This window comes from Herpailurus yagouaroundi, unplaced genomic scaffold (genome assembly GCF_014898765.1).
Source record: "Herpailurus yagouaroundi ecotype Mexico unplaced genomic scaffold, PumYag 142, whole genome shotgun sequence".
In the NCBI taxonomy this organism is placed as follows: domain Eukaryota; kingdom Metazoa; phylum Chordata; class Mammalia; order Carnivora; family Felidae; genus Herpailurus; species Herpailurus yagouaroundi.
Genome location: NW_024412397.1, coordinates 63845238 through 63865820, shown reverse-complemented (window position 1 = coordinate 63865820; position 20583 = coordinate 63845238). Strand labels below are relative to the sequence as shown.

At 39.1% G+C, this 20583-nt stretch overlaps 1 protein-coding gene across 1 annotated transcript in view; it reads right to left on the bottom strand.

Annotated features, from left to right (window-relative positions):
- The window catches only part of RNMT (RNA guanine-7 methyltransferase), a 45265-nt gene that overhangs the window by 12095 nt on the left and 12587 nt on the right, over positions 1-20583 (bottom strand). The window contains 5 exon segments of the mRNA XM_040479488.1: positions 568-673; positions 9673-9756; positions 9758-9791; positions 13174-13338; positions 13898-14079. Of these exon segments, the coding sequence (XP_040335422.1) occupies positions 568-673; positions 9673-9756; positions 9758-9791; positions 13174-13338; positions 13898-14079 (571 nt within the window).

Genomic DNA, 20583 nt, shown 5'->3' with positions numbered 1-20583 from the left:
GGAGATGTGGGGCGCCTGGGTGGCGCAGTCGGTTAAGCGTCCGACTTCAGCCAGGTCACGATCTCGCGGTCCGTGAGTTCGAGCCCCGTGTCAGGCTCTGGGCTGATGGCTCAGAGCCTGGAGCCTGTTTCCGATGCTGTGTCTCCCTCTCTCTCTGCCCCTCCCCCGTTCATGCTCTGTCTCTCTCTGTCCCAAAAATAAATAAACGTTGAAAAAAAAATTAAAAAAAAAGAAAATGGAGATGTAATTTTTCTCCATCAATGTTCATGAGCCCCTGAATTTTACCTCGGGAACACAGTGAGTCAGCAGTGCCCAGGTTAAGATATAATGATATAGTAAGGAACTCTCCAACCAAGCTTACAACTTTCTCCCCATCCTTACTGCCTCAGAAATAGGACTCAGTTCTCAGTACTGAAATACATTTTATTTTATATTCTATGCCTATAAAAAGGGGAAACAGACTAACATGTATCTGATTTGTAAACCAGTGAAATAATTTCGTAAGTCTCCATATACTATATGCTTTTTTTTTTTTCATTTTCTATAAAACATGCTACAAATGAAAACTTACCAAAGGTAACCTTACTTGACTGTTTTTCATGTAATCTGCTGCATGTTCATAGTCATCCACCTTCTCAGAAGCAAGTTTGGAATTCTCGTTTGCAGGATATGGCTAGGGAAACAAGGGAAATTCCTAGTTAGGCAATTAAATGAAACTTACAGTTCGGAATTAAAAATACTAAATCACAAAAATAAAATACTTAAGAAAATCCTTAAGTATTATTTCAGGAATACAAACTACACATACTTTTGAAATGTGAAAAAAAATGGGTGAAGAGAATCCTCTCCTAACAAAGCAGTTGTTATGGTCAACTTTGATGATAATCATAGGATATTTACAGTTGGACAAAACTGGTCCACTTAGCAGCAAACATTTGCATCTCCCTGACTCCCAGTGAAAGTTTTTCTGTTATAACACAAAACTGAAGGAAGTTATTATCAAAAGAGCTAAATATTGGGGCGCCTGGGTGGCTCAGTCGGTTAATAGTCCAACTTCAGCTCGGGTCATGATCTCACGGTCCATGAGTTTGAGCCCCGCGTTGGGCTCTGTGCTGCCAGCTCAGAGCCTGGAGCCTGCTTCGGATTCTGTGTCTCCCTCTCTCTCTGCCCCTCCCCTGCTCATGCTCTGTCTCTCAGATAAATAAAAACATTAAAAAAATTAAAAAAAAAAAAAAGCTAAATATTAATTTAAACATTATGGTGATATAATAGCCATCAGAAGCATGAACAGAAATTAGAATACAGATGAAAAACTTGAAATGCCGAGAGGAATGATGCTGGTGGGGAGATAGGCCCCTAGGCTTGCCTTGTCCCATGAATACAACTAAGTAACTATCAAATCATCCTAAATACCCCAGAAATTGATCTGAAGACTGGCAAAACAAACTCCAAAACTTAAAAGTAGAGAAAAGGTCACAGTGAAGGTAAGAAAGGCAGAGACATGGTTCAGGACAGAAACCAATAGTGGCCACTCTGGTGGGGAGAAAGCTGCAGTCGCAGAAAAGGGCAAGAGACAGACCAACACATAGGGGAATGCACAGGGAGAACAAATTCCCATAGCCATTGGCTTGGAAATAGAGAAGGCCTGAATTTTATGAGTTCCTGCAACCAGTGGGGCTTAAAGCCTGGAGTTTTAAAGGTCAGCATGCTTGGCTCTGGGAGAGCTCAGAGGGCACTGAACCTGCTATTGGAGAAAAGGCAGGGCAAACAGCCTGCAGACATACAGTGTGGAAACAGTCATCTGAAAATTGCCTGGACCACACAGCGGGGAGGTTAAATGTGTCCCAGAGAGACTATGTTCACAAAGAGACCCCTAAGGGAACAAGGGAACTGGCTGGCACCATTTCCTTCCCCCACCCCTCAGCATAAACATAGAGCCATGTGCAGGAACCAATGCACTCCAACAGTCACTACCTAACTTCTTACACCAAGCCTTGCCCTGCCTATACTCTAGTGGAACCGCCCTTCCCAGTCATGCTTGCCTTAGTCCCAGCGAGATGGGCCCCCTTTAGCAGAAGACCAGCCCAACCCCCTGCCCACAATTCATCTCCCTAGACGGTGTTTTACAGGGCCTTGGTTCCAGGGGCAGTGGCAAGAGGTCCCATTTCACAAGCAGACCACAGCACACCTAGGTAAAATGTCCCACATTCAGGTTAGGGAACAAACCCTGCTCACAACAGGCAAAAAAAAAACCTCTGCAAACAACTGGCGTGAAGGATAAAAAGACCAGGACACATTAGTAGAGCATACACAGCACACAACGGAGATACTCCTGGAAGTGCCAGGCCCTGGGGGCCAGGGAACACTGCACAGCGCAGTACTATGGGACTTGTTCTTCAAAAAGCCATTATGCTCAAGAACAGGAAATATAGTTACTTTCCTAATACACAGAGACTTAGACAAAATGAGAAGACAGAGGAATTTGTCCCAAATGAAGAACACTACAAGGCCACGATCAGAGACCTAAGTGAAATACATAGAAGTATATGCCTGATGGAGAATTTAGAGCAATGATCATACAGATACCCACTGGACTTGAGGAAAAAATGAAGGACATCATCAGTGAGGCCATTAATGCAGATAAGGAATAACACAGCAGAGATAAAGGGCTCAATAAATGAAATGAGAAACACACCCAATGGAATGAACAGCGGCAGGGTGGAAGAAGCAGAGGAACAAATTAATGACCTGGAAAACAGAGTAATGGAAAGTAATCAAGCTGAACAAAAGAGAGAAAAAAGAATTACGCAAAACAAGAATAAACTTAGGGAACTCAGTGACTCCATCAAATGCAGTAACATTTGTATTACAGGAGTCCCAGAAGAAGAAAGAGAAAAAGGGGCAGATAATTTATTTGAAGAAATATTAGCTGAAAGCCTCCCTACTCTGAGGAAGAAAGTGAATATCCAGATCCAGGAAGCAGAGAACCCCCATGAAAATCAACAAAAGCAGATCCACATCAAAACATGCTGTTATTAAAATGGCAAAATATAGTGATAACGAAAAAACATTAAAGGCAGCAAGGCAAAAGAAGTCATTAACTTACAAGGGAAAACCCATGAGGCTAGCAAGAGATTTTTCAAAAGAAACTGTAAAAGCCAGAAGGGAGTAGAATGACATACTGAAAGTGCTGAATGGGAAAAATACGCAGCCAAGAATACTCTATGCAGCAAAGCTATCATTCAGAATAGAAGGAGAGATAAAAAGTGTCCCAGACAAACAAAAACTAAAGGACTCTATGACCACTAAACCGGCTCTGCAAGAGATATTGAAGAGGACTGTCCTAAGTGGAAAGACCAAAAATGACAGTATGAAGGTAGGAAACACAAAAGCAGTAAAAATGAGTATTTCTATAAAAACTCAAAAGAATTCACAAAATAAAAAGATGTAAAGATATATACCTAAAACGTGGAGAGGAGAAAAATAAAGAATGGGTTCAAACTCAAATGACCATCAGGTTAATACAGACTGCTGCATACAGAAGATGTTCTATAAAAACCTAATGGTAACCACAAATCCAAAATCACTAATAAATAAGCAAAGAATAAAGACAAATAAATCCAAATATATCACTAAAGGAAACCAGTAAACCATGAAAGAGAGAAAGACAAGAAAAGATCAGGGAAAATCTCCAGAAACAACCACAAAACAAATAATAAAATGGCAATAAATATATACCTATCAATAATTACTTTGAATGTAAGTGGACTAAACACTCCATTTGTAAATGGACTAAACACTCCAATCAAAAGACACAGGGTGAGAGAATGGATAAAAAACAAGACCCAGAGCGTCTGGGTGGCTCAGTCAGTTGACTGTCCAACTCCTGATTTTGTTTCAAGTCATGATCCCAAAGTCACGGGATTGAGCCTCACCATCAGGCTCCATGCTGAGTGGAGAGCCTGCTTGAGATTCTCTCTCTCACCCTTTGTCCCTACCCTGCTCGCGCTCTCTAAAATAAACAACAACAACGAGAGACTCATTTTAGACCTAAGATTGAGAGCGAGGGGATGGAGAAACATTCATCATGCAAATAGATGTCAAAAGACTGCTGGGTAGCAATACTTACAACACACAAAATATACTTTAAAACAAAAACTGTGACAAAAGGCCAAGAAGGACACTAGATAATAAAAGGGACAATCCATCAAGAAGATAGAATGACTGTAAATATTTATGGCCCCAATATGAAAGCACCCAAGTAGTTGGGTAAAACAATAAGAATATATAAACAATAAGAAACAATAAGAATATTAATAAGAAATATAAGAAATATAAGCAGTAAGAACAAGAAAACAATGGCTTTGAATGACACACTGGACCAGATGGATTTAACAGATATATTCAGGACATTCCATCCTAAAACAGCAGAATGCACATTCTTTTCAGGTACACATGGAATATTATTTTAAAATAGATCACAATTAGGCCACAAAACAAAGCTTAACAATAGAAATCACACCATGTACCTTTTCTGAACACAACACTATGAAACCAGAAGTCAAGCACAAGAAAAAATCTGGAAAGACCACGAATACATGGAGGTTAAACAATATGCTACTAAACAATAAATGGGTCAACCAGTAAATAAAAGAATAAATTTAAACAGTACATGGAAACAGATGAAAATTAACACACAACAATCCAAAACTTCTGGGATGCATTAAGGCAGTTCTAACAGGGAAGTTTATAGCAATACAGGCCTACCTCAAGAAGGAAGAAAAATCTCAAATACACAACCTAACCTTACATCTAAAGGACCTAGGAAAAGAACAACAAATAAAACCTAAAATCAGCAGAAGGAAGGAAATAATAAAGATTAGAGCAGAAATAAATGATATAGAAACTAAAAAAACCCAAAAAACAAAAAACAAAAAATAAACAATAGATCAATTAAACCAGGAGCTGGTTCTTTGAAAAAAATTGATAAACCTCTAGCCAGACTCAACAAGAAAAAAAGGGAAAGGGCCCAAATAAATAGAAACACAAATGAGAGAGGAGAAATAACAACCAACACCACAGAAATACAAACATAAAATATAAGAGAATCTTATGGAAAACTATAGGCAAACAAATTGTGACAACCTAGAAGAAATGGATAAATTTCCAGAAACATATAAATTACAAAAACTGAAACAGGAAGAAATAGAATATGCGAACAGACTGATAATCTGCAAAGAAATTGAATCAGTAATAAAAAAACTCCCAAAAAACAAAAGTGCAGGACATTTAAAGAAGAGTTAAAATCTATTCTTTTCAAACTATTCCAAAAAAAAAAAAAATGGAAAAGAAAACTTCGAAATTCATTCTGTGAGGCCAACACTGCCCTGATACCAACATCAGATAAAGACATAACAAAAGAAGAGAACTATAGGCCAATATCTCTGATGAACATAGATGCAAAAATCCTCAACAAAATAACTAGTAAACCAAGTCCAACAGTACATATAAAAAAATCATTCACCAGAATCAAGTAGGATTTATTAATGGGTTGCAAGGGTGGTTCAATATTCATGAATCAATTGTGATATATCACATCAATAAGAGAAAGGATAAAAACCATATGATCATTTCAACAGACACAGAAAAGTATTTGACAAAGTATAACATCCATGCATGATAAAAACCCTCAACAAAGTAGGTTTAGAGGGAACATACCTCAACATAGTAAAGGCCATATATGAAAAACCCAGTTAACATCATTCTTAATGGGGAAAACTGAAAGCCTTTCCCTTAAAAACCAAGGAACAAGATAGGATGTCCACTCTCATCATTTTTATTCAGCATAGTACTAGAAGTCCTACCCACAGCAATCAGACAACAGAAAGAAATAAAAGGCATCCAAATTGGTAAGGAAGAAGTAAAACAAGAAAAAGACTGAATACAGGGAACAAACTGATGGTTACCAGAGGGCAGTTGGTGGTGGGGGAGGGGGGGTGAGATGTGTGAAATAGGGTATGGGGATTAAGGAGTCCACTTGTCCTGATGAGCACCAGGTAATTAAAATAAAAAATTAAAAATACATATGAAAAATGAATCAACAGAGAACCCTGTGAGTTCAAGAAGGTAAGGAAAATAATCCAGCTTCCAAAATAGAGGCAGTCTCCATATTTCTTTAAGAATTTGAAGAAGGGCTACACATACACAAAAATGCTGTTTTAAGCTATGCTGGCCAAATGTTTATTCAAATTACTTCAAGTGCTATTTTTAATCCATCTCAAGTAACATCCCTTTATACTATGAAGTGTATTGCTTTGTAATATATGTAAATGAAACCATAATGAACTACATAGAATACTTAATATTTAACAACCATCTACTCTACAAAGGTTATATATTCTAATTCCTTTGTCTTTTTACAACAAATCAGCCAGCAAAGAATCACTTCAGACCTAGATCTTCCTAGTAAATTTTTAAGAAAATGTTTCAGGGGCACCTGGATGGCTCAGTCAGTTAAGCATCTGACTTCGGCTCAGGTCATGATCTCAAGGTTCATGAATTCGAATGCCACATCTGGCTCTCTGCCGTCAGCACAGAGCCTGCTTCAGATCCTCTGTCTCTCTCTCTCTGCCCCTCCCCAGTTCTGGCACATATGAGCTCTCTCTCCCTCTCAAAACTAAATAAACATTAAAAGAGAAAGAAAGAAAGAAAAGAAAGAAAAGAAAGAAAAGAAAGAAAAGAAAGAAAAGAAAGAAAGAAAGAAAGAAAGAAAAGAAAAAGGAAGGAAGGAAAGGAAGGAAGGAAGGAAGGAAAGAAAGAAAGGAAGGAAGGAAGGAAGGAAGGAAGGAAGGAAGGAAGGAAGAAGGAAGGAAGGAAAGAGAGAGAGAGAGAGAAAGAAAGAAAGAAAGAAAGAAAGAAAGAAAGAAAGAAAGAAAGAAGGAAAGAAAATGATCTAGGAATGTCTACTTTGCTATCTTCCTTTTTCCCTTCTTTAAATGTATCCCACAGTAAGCTCAGACATTAGAAATTTGGTTGTTTACTATTTAAAAAGTACTTAGCTTTTTGGAGTCCCATATTGCTATAATCAGCAACTTTACCTTTTATGGTATCTTAATACAAGGGATATAAGAAACACCACTTTTAAGTGTTTTTGAAACTTTAATCCCACATCTTGTGGTTTCATCCTATTATAAAGCTTCAAAACTTCAATGTGAATGACTGCAAACTATTCTGTTGTAAATATGCTCTTCAAAGTATCAGTAAGTATAGGATTCCTGCATGTGATTATCTGCCTCTCACTAGATATCTATCTCTCTCCCCTCTCAATCACTTTAAAAGACCAAACAACATATGACTATAAAGCTGCAGAACTGATTATTCTTTTGAAAACAGGTGAAAGAAAAGAAAACAGGTGTCAGGATTTTATAACCATAGTGCCTTGAGTCTTTTCATTCTTCCTTCCCTCTGCTACAGTGCTCTAGGAGAGCAAAGTTATTGGTTCTATTGCTGAATCTCTGGGTCAGCTCAAGGCTGATGGCTTTAGGAAAAGATTTTTTTTTTAATAGCAAACATCAGAAAACAGATCCATTTAAAACTCTAACACAGGGGCGCCTGGGTGGCGCAGTCGGTTAAGCGTCCAACTTCAGCCAGGTCACGATCTCGCGGTCCGTGAGTTCGAGCCCCGCGTCGGGCTCTGGGCTGATGGCTCGGAGCCTGGAGCCTGTTTCTGATTCTGTGTCTCCCCCTCTCTCTGCCCCTCCCCCGTTCATGCTGTCTCTCTCTGTCCCAAAAATAAATAAACGTTGAAAAAAAAAAAATTAAAAAAAAAAACTCTAACACAGACTAAAACAATTAGCATTCTGACTGTGTCTCTGGTCTTCACACCCCTCCAAACCATCCTCTATACTACCATCTGAGTCATGTTCCCACTCGTGGGACATGTTGTCTCCTGCTCAAAGTCCTTTATAGACTTGCAGAAGTAACTTGGTGAAGAAGTAGGAAAAACCAAAGGACTTTTTCAATTACATGCTATTACATTCATGTATGTTCCCAGAGGGATAAGTCATATCCTCAAAGGCAACACTGGGGGAAAAGGAAGACTGGAGAACCACTTTGCTAAAGAAAGTTCTTCCTACTTCTTCAAACATCCCCTACTCTTTCATGCTTCTCTGCCTTCACTCTTAGTTTACTATTTTCACAAAAGACCCTTTCGGATAAGCACTGCACTTTGAGTATTTCATTACTGCAATTCTCATATTGTACTGAATAACTGGCTTGAATGTTTATCTCCTCAACATACCATAAGATCCTTGAAGAAAGGGGACCCTGCTATCCCATATCCCACTCTCCACATACAATTTTGAAAAAATTACACATATCAAGTCATTACATACATGCTAAGAGAAAAATATAAATAACTGATCATCGTACATGCAAAGCACCACCAAGTTAAGGATGACAAACTACACGCATGTGTGTGTGGTGATTTGTGTACACACACTTTTTCTAGTTTTCTTTTCTCTCTCAAAACAAAAACAAACCTCTCCTGCTAACATAAAGCAAATACAAATATTCTTAATTCTAAAATACAGAAAATATAACCAATGAAGAATGTAACATTTTAGTGGTTAGTAGTTTCAAAAGATAACTTAGGATTTAAAGAGGATCTTTCCACTCAAAATTGGGAAAGCTGTATGGATGCAATTGCAGCAGGAGATTTGTTTGAAAACCACCTATAAAAACTAAAGAATATCTTAGGTTTACAACTTTGTGGCCTTGAAAAACTCATGTATCCTCTCTGAACCTAAGATGGCCCATTTTAAACTGTGGAAGGGGACTGTTTTGCCTACTTCATGGGGGTAATTAGCAAAATAAGTGAGTATGCTTGCAGTACTTTAAAAAATATTCTCAATTGAACGAACTCTCTAAAGAAGTTTAATAACCATTTGATTAATATGATCCTGTTGATAATAACAAAAATGTTCACTATTTCAGATCTCATTAAATACTGAAATGCTTGTATAGAAGCTGCCATTGCTGCAATTTGGGAAAGCAGAGAGGAATCCAGGAGTTAAAACAGGTCTCAGCAGCAATATAGTCTAAAAGACCAGAATCTTGCTAGATAGTCACCAAAGAACAAAACTAGGCATGGTATGAGTTCATCTTAGATCCTGGCCAGGAAGATTTTAAATTACTAATGTAACCAAAGGGAATTATTGTGAAGAAGTAATGTAATTTTGCACCCCAGGGGATATTTGGTAACATCTGGAGTCATTTTTGGCTCACAACTGGGGGCAGGGGTACTACTGACATCTAGTGCATAGACGCCAGAGATGATGTTCAATATCCTGTGACTAGAACGGCCCTTCACAACAAAGAAATTACCCAGTCCAAAATGCCAACAATCCTGAGGTTAAGAAATCCTATCTTAAAACAGTCTATCTAGAAAACAGAATTTGATGACAGTGACATTCATTTATTCATTCCAGGATTTCCTGAGCAGCCATGAAGGAAAGTTTCTGTAATGATCTCTGTCCTGGGTGCTGAAGGGTCTAGAGCAGTTAAGAATAATCTGTGTGATTTATATAAATATTGAGCATCTATATGGTCTTGAAAGCAATCTCAGAAACAGTCAAACAAGTTTATCATGACCTAGAATTTCTAAATACTTACCTCCAGGGCCTGCATTCGTTTTAACAGCATTTTATTTTCACTGTTCTTAACCTTTTCTTCATAGAATTCCAGAAATGTTTTTTTTGTAGACTAGTTTCATATTGTACTTCTTTGCCATTCTGTCCAAAATAGATTACTTAATTAAAACACTTCCACATTATTTATAATTCCTCAATAGTTTACTTTCACACAACAGTGACAACTTCTGGGCATCACTAAAAAAACTATCATTATAAATTCACAATAGGATGATACAAAATGAGTGAAGAGCAACATACCAATAATTACATCTATAAGAAAACATGCATTCTCAATCTCAATAGGCCACAGGTAACTCTATTACTGTAATAAATGGGTCATGAAAGTAAAAGGAAAGGCTGTGAGACAGGGATGAAAGCTGTAAGGAACATTTTTCTATCAATTTCATTTATTTAACTTAATCCCTTACAGTGGCATTGAAAACAGCTGCCATTCCTTTTTAAAATATTCTTTCATCTCTTGGATTCTCTAGCAAAAGACACTATTAATTTTTATAATATACCTGTAGCTGCTTCTTCACAGTTTGTTTTACAAATGCCTTTTACCCAACTTGTAAATTTTAATGTTCTGAAGAGTTTGGCCCACAGCCTTACTCATTTTTTCCTTCCTGACTTTACACAGCATGCCAACAGCTATCTGTAGTTCAGCTCTCTCGTCACTCATTTATTCCACTGCTTCCTAGAAATCTCCACCAGGATGTGTCACAGGAATTCTCTAACTTTCCAAATCCAAGGCTGAATCCCACTAGACCATTCTGCCAATCTTTATTTCAGTAAATCCATCTAATGATTCGTGCCAGAAACTTCAGAGTTCTCCATGCCTCTTCTCTCCAATGCCTGCTGTGTTCAACACACCACTACATCCTCTGTTTACCTATAAAATATACTTCAAATAGGTCTTCTTACCCCTTCATTGGCTACCATCTTGCTTTAACCACCACCACCACCACTCAGCTGTACTACTTCGCTAGGTTCCATGCTTGTATTCTTACTCTCCCTCAATGAATATTTCAACTGCAACCAGACTGAGTTTTCAAAAATACACACATGTCACTTTCCCCCTTTATGCCCTTCACTGGATCTCCACCACACAATTCAAAAGGCTTCAGCATGGCCTTTAAGGCACTCATCTATAAAGGAATGCTGCTTTAGGGCATCTGGCTGGCCCAGTTGGTACAGCATACAACTCTTGATCTTGGGGTTGTGAGCTCGAGCCCCATACTGAGTGTAGAGCTTACTTTAAAAAAAAAAAAAAAAAAAAAAAAGGAAAATGCTCCTTATCTTGAGCCACTTGGGCCCTCATTCCTTATGACCACACAATGGCCTTCCTTTAGCTCCTTGAAAGAGCCAAGCCCTTTCCCATTTCAGGGCCTTCATACATATTGTCACTTATACCTGGAACATTCTCCCTTCCAGTCTTCAACTGGCCAATTTTTTTTTTTTTTTTAAACGTTTATTTATTTTTGGAACAGAGAGAGACAGAGCATGAACGGGGGAGGGGCAGAAAGAGAGGGAGACACAGAATCGGAAACAGGCTCCAGGTTCTGAGCCATCAGCCCAGAGCCTGACGCGGGGCTCGAACTCACGGACCACGAGATCGTGACCTGGCTGAAGTCGGACGCTTAACCGACTGCGCCATCCAGGCGCCCCCAACTGGCCAACTTCTATTCATCCTTTAGATGTTGACTTAAACATCACTTCTTCCTAGGTGGACTCTAAAATCCTCAATTACATTAGGTCTCCCTGTTATACTCGTTTTTTTCCTCACTGCATTTGTTAAAATTTATATATATATATATATATATACATAGATAAAATTTATACATATATCAAAATTCATATATGATCTCAGGCAGCAGGTAAAGGAGGAGATGAAGGGAAAATAATTCTGAAAGAGTCCATGAGAAGATTTGCGAGATGACAGTTGAGGGAACAGTGAGAATGGAAATATTTGAGAGCTACTGGATTTGTATGTAAGAGGCATCTGTAAGGCCTCCCCATAATTTGAATTAGCCTTCCTTGGAAAGACAACATGAGCAAAGAAAAGAGTCTCTTCTATTTTTGGCAGTTCATGAAACTCATAAATCTACAAAATAAGGCTTTAGAAATAAAACCAAGCTTCATGCCTGAGAAATACCATAATTACAAAGAACTGAGACTCAGTTTGACCAATCTGAATGGGTTTGCCATATAAAAAGCTAATTATATTTTTGATCAGTTTCTTAACAAAATGGCAGAAGGGCATCTCAAAATCCTGTGCATTTTCAGATTGTCCCACTGAATGTATAGCTGTTTTAGTAATTAATTTTTTAAAACTTTAGATATTATAGAGATGACATTTACACATGCATCACCATTAAGCAATTTAAGTACAAAAGACTGCTAGTGCTTCCTTAGCATTTAAAAAAAAGTTTCATTATAGCCTTTATCTTTTTGGTTCTACTCAAATCACCAACTTTGTTAACCAAAAACACCAAGCTAACATACTAAACATATGAAATGACATACTAAAAAAATTTAATTTCTTCTTTTAGAAAGAGCAGAAACATTTCACAAGAGTTTACTAATGTTAAGGGGGGAAAAAGTGATTTAAAGTTTTAAATTTTACAGCTTATATTAACTGTACATAACATTTTTCTCATGTTCAGTCCCATGCTATTTGATTTTCTCATACTATTGTATAAAATTTTTATATATTGTAGAATCCTAAAATCTTGTATCTATAATTTTATAAGCTGACTGAGGCACAACTCAAGTAATCACCAACTCAAAATAAGTAGCAAATAAAGCTTTTTCATCAATAAAAGACTTTTGTCTTCAAAAGTACGAAATCAACTTAGGTTTGGTCAACTGTGACACGGCCTTAGATTTAAGTTGACTTTTCCACTTTCCGTCTCAGGGAAACCTCCAAGACCCAGGGGTCTCATAAGGCCTTGAAGCCTGAATAGCCCAAGTTTCCCTATGTCTGTAGTTTGCCAAGACTCTTAGGTCCAGGTGCACGAGTGAATACATTCCTGAATCAGGATATTATTATCAACACTGCCTGTGAGACACAGGCAATTTCAAAGCTATAGTGAAATGTAAAACAACTTTTAATACCTATCCTTGCCAAAAGAGGATCATTTTATATTACCAAAGTTACTAATAGTTTTTTTAAAAAATCTTTCTCTTACTTGCAATGTAAGGTATTTTCTGCCACAAGTTGAAGGCAACAGGTTCCTTTCTTACCTACAGGATAAAGTAATTCTAAGGATGAAAGAAAACTAAATAAGCAAGGCTATTAAGAGACCTATGGCACAAAACTGGATATGACGTTATTTTTTTTTTTCTTTTTCTTTACAAGGCTATACTTTTTCTTTGGGTTCTATGTAAAATAAGGAATGAATGGAAAGACTGATTTTTTCCCCCTTTTTTTCACTCGTAAGGCAAAAAGAGAAGAATAACAGATTAATGACATTCTTACTCATTTAGCAATGGAAAATAGACCAAGAATTCAGGGACATCCACAACACCTTCCAAGTTGAAGTCATATTTGCAGCCAAATAAAGGATAATCTCCTTTCTTCTGAAATTTCACAGTATATATCTCATTTCCAAATGATTCTGTTTCTGAAACTTCAAGGCGTCTTCTGTTAAAGGTTATCCCCAAAACAAAATAAAAAGATTAAAGTTGTTATTAGCTTAGACTTATTTTGATCAGATTATGCATATGAAAAAACTACCGGATTTTTAATTGGATTTCAGCTACTCTTAAGAAGCAATAAAGTAAAAGATAATGAACAATTTCACTCATAAAATTAGGCTAGAAATTGGTTTCACCACTCATAACTCCTGGGTAAGTCTTTGTTTATCTGATCCGGAGTTTGTCTAGCACTATAACCTCTGGCTGGATATAGCATTGGTCTCCAATTTATACATAAAAATGTTTTAAAGATCCATCTGTATTATCTATCTTTTGACCTTAAATGTTGAGTATCTACTCAAATACATTATCAAAGTGCTCAGCCCTTATCACAGTTCATGAGATGGACCCCTAGTAGGGCTCTTCTTCTCTCTCTCTGCCCCTCCCCGTTTGTGCACACATTCTCTCTCTCTCTCTCTCTCCCCCTCTCTCAAAATAAATAAACTTAAGGGAAAAAAAAACCTTAACTCTGAGTAGCTTATAAGCCATGTATCAAAAGTACTTACATCAGTTCAAAGCTATTGGGAGTGGTACCAATAAAATAGCCTCCAGGGTTCAGTCTCTCACAAGCATTTCTGAGCATCATGTCAGCCTGCTCATAGGACTCAAATGAGTAGTGACAGACAAACTGACAACTGCAGATATCAAAGCACATTTCTGGGTCACGAAATTTGTCAATTAGAAGTTCCTGAAACAAATTAAAATTAAAACAGGTCAACAGGGCACCTGGGTGGCTCAATTGGCTAAGCATCTGACTTCGTCTCAGGTCATGATCTTACAGTTCGTGAGTTCAAGCCCCGTGTTGGGCTCTGTGCTGACAGCTCAGAGCCTAGAGCCTGCTTCGGATTCTATGTCTCCCTCTCTCTCCCTGCCCCTACCCTGCTCACACTCTGTTTCTGTCTCTCAAAAAGTGAATAAACATTAAAAATATATATATATTAAAAAATAAATAAATACAATGGGTCAAGATTTTGAAGTTAACTGCAACATAAAAAATTTTTAGTAACATAATTTGTAGAATTGGGGTCCTTTTTTTTTTTTAAATTTTTTAATGTTTATTTTTTATTTTTGAGACAGAAACAGAGCATGAGCAGGGGAGGGGCAGAGAGAGAAGGGAGACACAGAATCTGAAACAGGCTCCAGGCTCTGAGCTGCCAGCCCAGAGCCCAATGGGGGGCTCGAACTCACCAACTGTGAGATCATGACCCAAGGTGAAGTTGGTCGCTTAACGACTGAGCCACCCAGGCATCCCAGAATTAGAGTCCTTAAAACAAAAGTAGACATGCCCCTCCCAACCACCTATCTTTTCTCTCATTATGTATAATAAGGCCCACAATAAAACGATCTTTTCCTTCAATAAAGTAATTAAAAACTAGGGATTCTGAAATCATGTTTAAAAACTTATCAACCAAGTATGACATTTAAAAGAGTTGATGCTTGAGCCATTTTGGGAAGATGGCGGCGTAGGAGGACACTGGGCTCACCGCGCGTCCTGCTGATCACTTAGATTCCACCTACACCTGCCTAAATAACCCAGAAAACCACCAGAGGATTAGCAGAACGGAGTCGCCGGAGCCAAGTGCAGACGAGAGGCCCACGGAAGAGGGTAGGAAGGGCGGCGAGGCGGTGCGCGCTCCACGGACTGGCGGGAGGGAGCCGGGGCGGAGGGGCGGCTCGCCGGCCAAGCAGAGCCCCCGAGTCTGGCTTGCAAAAAGCGGAGGGGCCTGACGGACTGTGTTCCCACAGCAAGTGCGACTTAGCGGCTGGGAGGTCATAAGTTAACAGCTCTGCTCAGAAAGCGGGAAGGCTGGAGGACAAAGGGAAGGAGAGCTGCTGAGCCCCAGGACGACAGAGCTCAGTTTGGTGGGGAACAAAGGCGCTCGCCAGCGCCATCTCCCCCGCCCATCCCCCAGCCAAAATCCCAAAGAGAACCAGTTCCTGCCAGGGAACTTGTTCGCTCCGCACAAACACCTAACTCTGCGCTTCTGCGGAGCCAAAACTACAGCAGCAGATCTGACTCCCTGCTGCTGCCACAGGGCCCCTCCTGAAGTGGATCACCTAAGGAGAAGCAAGCTAAGCCTGCCCCTCCTGCCCCTGTGCACCTTGCCTACCCACCCCAGCTAAGACGCCAGATCCCCAGCATCACAAGCCTGGCAGTGTGCAAGTAGCCCAGACAGGCCACCCCACCCCACAGTGAATCCTGCCCCTAGGAGAGGGGAAGAGAAGGCACGCACCAGTCTGACTGTGGCCCCAGCGGTGGGCTGGGGGCAGACATCAGGTCTGACTGCGGCTCCGCCCACCAACTCCAGTTATACACCACAGCACAGGGGAAGTGCCCTGCAGGTCCTCACCACGCCAGGGACTATCCAAAATGACCAAGCGGAAGAATTCCCCTCAGAAGAATCTCCAGGAAATAACAACAGCTAATGAGCTGATCAAAAAAGGATTTAAATAATATAACAGAAAGTGAATTTAGAATAATAGTCATAAAATTAATCGCTGGGCTTGAAAACAGTATAGCTGACAGCAGAGAATCTCTTGCTACAGAGATCAAGGGACTAAGGAACAGTCACGAGGAGCTGAAAAACGCTTTAAACGAAATGCATAACAAAATGGAAACCACCACGGCTCGGATTGAAGAGGCAGAGGAGAGAATAGGTGAACTAGAAGATAAAGTTATGGAAAAAGAGGAAGCTGAGAAAAAGAGAGATAAAAAAATCCAGGAGTATGAGGGGAAAATTAGAGAACTAAGTGATACACTAAAAAGAAATAATATACGCATAATTGGTATCCCAGAGGAGGAAGAGAGAGGGAAAGGTGCTGAAGGGGTACTTGAAGAAATAATAGCTGAGAACTTCCCTGAACTGGGGAAGGAAAAAGGCATTGAAATCCAAGAGGCACAGAGAACTCCCTTCAGACGTAACTTGAATCGATCTTCTGCACGACATATCATAGTGAAACTGGCAAAATACAAGGATAAAGAGAAAATTCTGAAAGCAGTGAGGGATAAACATGCCCTCACATATAAAGGGAGACCTATAAGACTCGTGACTGATCTCTCTTTTGAAACATGGCAGGCCAGAAAGAGTTGGCACGAGATTTTCAGTGTGCTACACAGAAAAAATATGCAGCCGAGAATCCTTTATCCAGCAAGCCTGTCATTTAGAATAGAAGGAGAGATAAAGGTCTTCCCAAACAAACAAAAACTGAAGGAATTTGTCACCACTAAACCAGCCCTACAAGAGATCCTAAGGGGGACCCTGTGAGACAAAGTACCAGAGACATCACGACAAGCATAAAACATACAGACATCACAATGACACTAAACCCATATCTTTCTATAATAACACTGAATGTAAATGGATTAAATGCGCCAACCAAAAGACATAGGGTATCAGAATGGATAAAAAAACAAGACCCATCTATTTGCTGTCTACAAGAGACTCATTTTAGACCTGAGGACACCTTTAGATTGAGAGTGAGGGGATGGAGAACTATTTATCATGCTACTGGAAGCCAAAAGAAAGCTGGAGTAGCCATACTTATATCAGACAAACTAGACTTTACATTAAAGGCTGTAACAAGAGATGAAGAAGGACATTATATAATAGTGACAGGGTCTATCCATCAGGAAGAGCTAACAATTATAAATGTCTATGCGCCGAATACCGGAGCGCCCAAATATATAAAACAATTGCTCATAAACATAAGCAACCTTATTGATAAGAATGTGGTAATTGCAGGGGACTTTAACACCCCACTTACAGAAATGGATAGATCATCTAGACACACGGTCAATAAAGAAACAAGGGCCCTGAATGAGACATTGGATCAGATGGACTTGACAGATCTATTTAGAACTCTGCATCCCAAAGCAACAGAATATACTTTCTTCTCGAGTGCACATGGAAGATTCTCCAAGATAGATCATATACTGGGTCACAAAACAGCCCTTCATAAGTTTACAAGAATTGAAATCATACCATGCATACTTTCAGACCACAATGCTATGAAGCTTGAAATCAACCACAGGAAAAAGTCTGGAAAACCTCCAAAAGCATGGAGGTTAAAGAACACCCTACTAACGAATGAGTGGGTCAACCAGGCAATTCGAGAAGAAATTAAAAAATATATGGAAACAAACGAAAATGAAAATACAACAATCCAAACGCTTTGGGACGCAGCGAAGGCAGTCCTGAGAGGAAAATACATTGCAATCCAGGCCCATCTCAAGAAACAAGAAAAATCCCAAATACAAAATCTAACAGCACACCTAAGGGAAATAGAAGCAGAACAGCAAAGGCAGCCTAAACCCAGCAGAAGAAGAGAAATAATAAAGATCAGAGCAGAAATAAACAATATAGAATCTAAAAAAACTGTAGAGCAGATCAATGAAACCAAGAGTTAGTTTTTTGAAAAAATAAACAAAATTGACAAACCTCTAGCCAAGCTTCTCAAAAAGAAAAGGGAGATGACCCAAATAGATAAAATCATGAATGAAAATGGAATTATTACAACCAATCCCTCAGAGATACAAACAATTATCAGGGAATACTATGAAAAATTATATGCCAACAAATTGGACAACCTGGAAGAAATGGACAAATTCCTGAACACCCACACTCTTCCAAAACTCAATCAGGAGGAAATAGAAAGCTTGAACAGACCCATCACCAGCGAAGAAATTGAATCGGTTATCAAAAATCTCCCAACAAATAAGAGCCCAGGACCAGATGGCTTCCCAGGGGAGTTCTACCAGACGTTTAAAGCAGAGATAATACCTATCCTTCTCAAGCTATTCCAAGAGATAGAAAGGGAAGGAAAACTTCCAGACTCATTCTATGAAGCCACTATTACTTTGATTCCTAAACCAGACAGAGACCCAGTAAAAAAAGAGAACTACAGGCCAATATCCCTGATGAATATGGATGCAAAAATTCTCAATAAGATACTAGCAAATCGAATTCAACGGCATATAAAAAGAATTATTCACCATGATCAAGTGGGATTCATTCCTGGGATGTAGGGCTGGTTCAACATTCGCAAATCAATCAACGTGATACATCACATTAACAAAAAAAAAGAGAAGAACCATATGATCCTGTCAATCGATGCAGAAAAGGCCTTTGACAAAATCCAGCACCCTTTCTTAATAAAAACCCTTGAGAAAGTCGGGATAGAAGGAACATACTTAAAGATCATAAAAGCCATTTATGAAAAGCCCACAGCTAACATCATCCTCAACGGGGAAAAACTGAGAGCTTTTTCCCTGAGATCAGGAACACGACAGGGATGCCCACTCTCACCACTGTTGTTTAACAGAGTGCTGGAAGTGCTAGCATCAGCAATCAGACAACAAAAGGAAATCAAAGGCATCCAAATTGGCAAAGATGAAGTCAAGCTTTCGCTTTTTGCAGATGACATGATATTATACATGGAAAATCCGATAGACTCCATCAAAAGTCTGCTAGAACTGATACATGAATTCAGCAAAGTTGCAGGATACAAAATCAATGTACAGAAATCAGTTGCATTCTTATACACTAACAATGAAGCAACAGAAAGACAAATAAGGAAACTGATCCCATTCACAATTGCACCAAGAAGCATAAAATACCTTAGAATCAATCTAACCAAAGATGTAAAGGATCTGTATGCTGAAAACTATAGAAAGCTTATGAAGGTAATTGAAGAAGATTTAAAGAAATGGAAAGACATTCCCTGCTCATGGATTGGAAGAATAAATATTGTCAAAATGTCAATACTACCCAAAGCTATCTACACATTCAATGCAATCCCAATTAAAATTGCCCCAGCATTCTTCTCGAAACTAGAACAAGCAATCCTAAAATTCATATGGAACCACAAAAGGCCCCAAATAGCCAAAGTAATTTTGAAGAAGAAGACCAAAGCAGGAGGCATCACAATCCCAGACTTTAGCCTCTACTACAAAGCTGTCATCATCAAGACAGCATGGTATTGGCACAAAAACAGACACATAGACCAATGGAATAGAATAGACACCCCAGAACTAGACCCACAAACGTATGGCCAACTCATCTTTGACAAAGCAGGAAAGAACATCCAATGGAAAAAAGACAGTCTCTTTAACAAATGGTGCTGGGAGAACTGGACAGCAACATGCAGAAGGTTGAAACTAGACCACTTTCTCACACCATTCACAAAAATAAACTCAAAATGGATCAAGGACCTGAATGTGAGACAGGAAACCATCAAAACCTTAGAGGAGAAAGCAGGAAAAGACCTCTCTGACCTCAGCCGTAGCAATCTCTTACTCGACACATCCCCAAAGGCAAGGGAATTAAAAGCAAAAGTGAATTACTGGGACATTATGAAGATAAAAAGCTTCTGCACAGCAAAGGAAACAACCAACAAAACGAAAAGGCAACAAACGGAATGGGAAAAGATATTTGCAAATGACATATCGGACAAAGGGCTAGTATCCAAAATCTATAAAGAGCTCACCAAACTCCACACCCGAAAAGCAAATAACCCAGTGAAGAAATGGGCAGAAAACATGAATAGACACTTCTCTAAAGAAGACATACGGATGGCCAACAGGCACATGAAAAGATGTTCAGCGTCGCTCCTTATCAGGGAAATACAAATCAAAACCACACTCAGGTATCACCTCACGCCAGTCAGAGTGGCCAAAATGAACAAATCAGGAGACTATGGATGCTAGAGAGGATGTGGAGAAACGGGAACCCTCTTGCACTGTTGGTGGGAATGCAAATTGGTGCAGCCGCTCTGGAAAGCAGTGTGGAGGTTCCTCAGAAAATTAAAAATAGACCTACCCTATGACCCAGCAATAGCACTGCTAGGAATTTATCCAAGGGACACAGGAGTACTGATGCATAGGGGCACTTGTACCCCAATGTTCATAGCAGCACTCTCAACAATAGCCAAATTATGGAAAGAGCCTAAATGTCCATCAACTGATGAATGGATAAAGAAATTGTGGTTTATATACACTATGGAATACTACATGGCAATGAGAAAAAATGAAATATGGCCTTTTGTAGCAACGTGGATGGAACTGGAGAGTGTGATGCTAAGTGAAATAAGCCATACAGAGAAAGACAGATACCATATGCTTTCACTCTTATGTGGATCCTGAGAAACTTAACAGGAACCCATGGGGGGAGGGGAAGGAAAAAAAAAAAAAAAA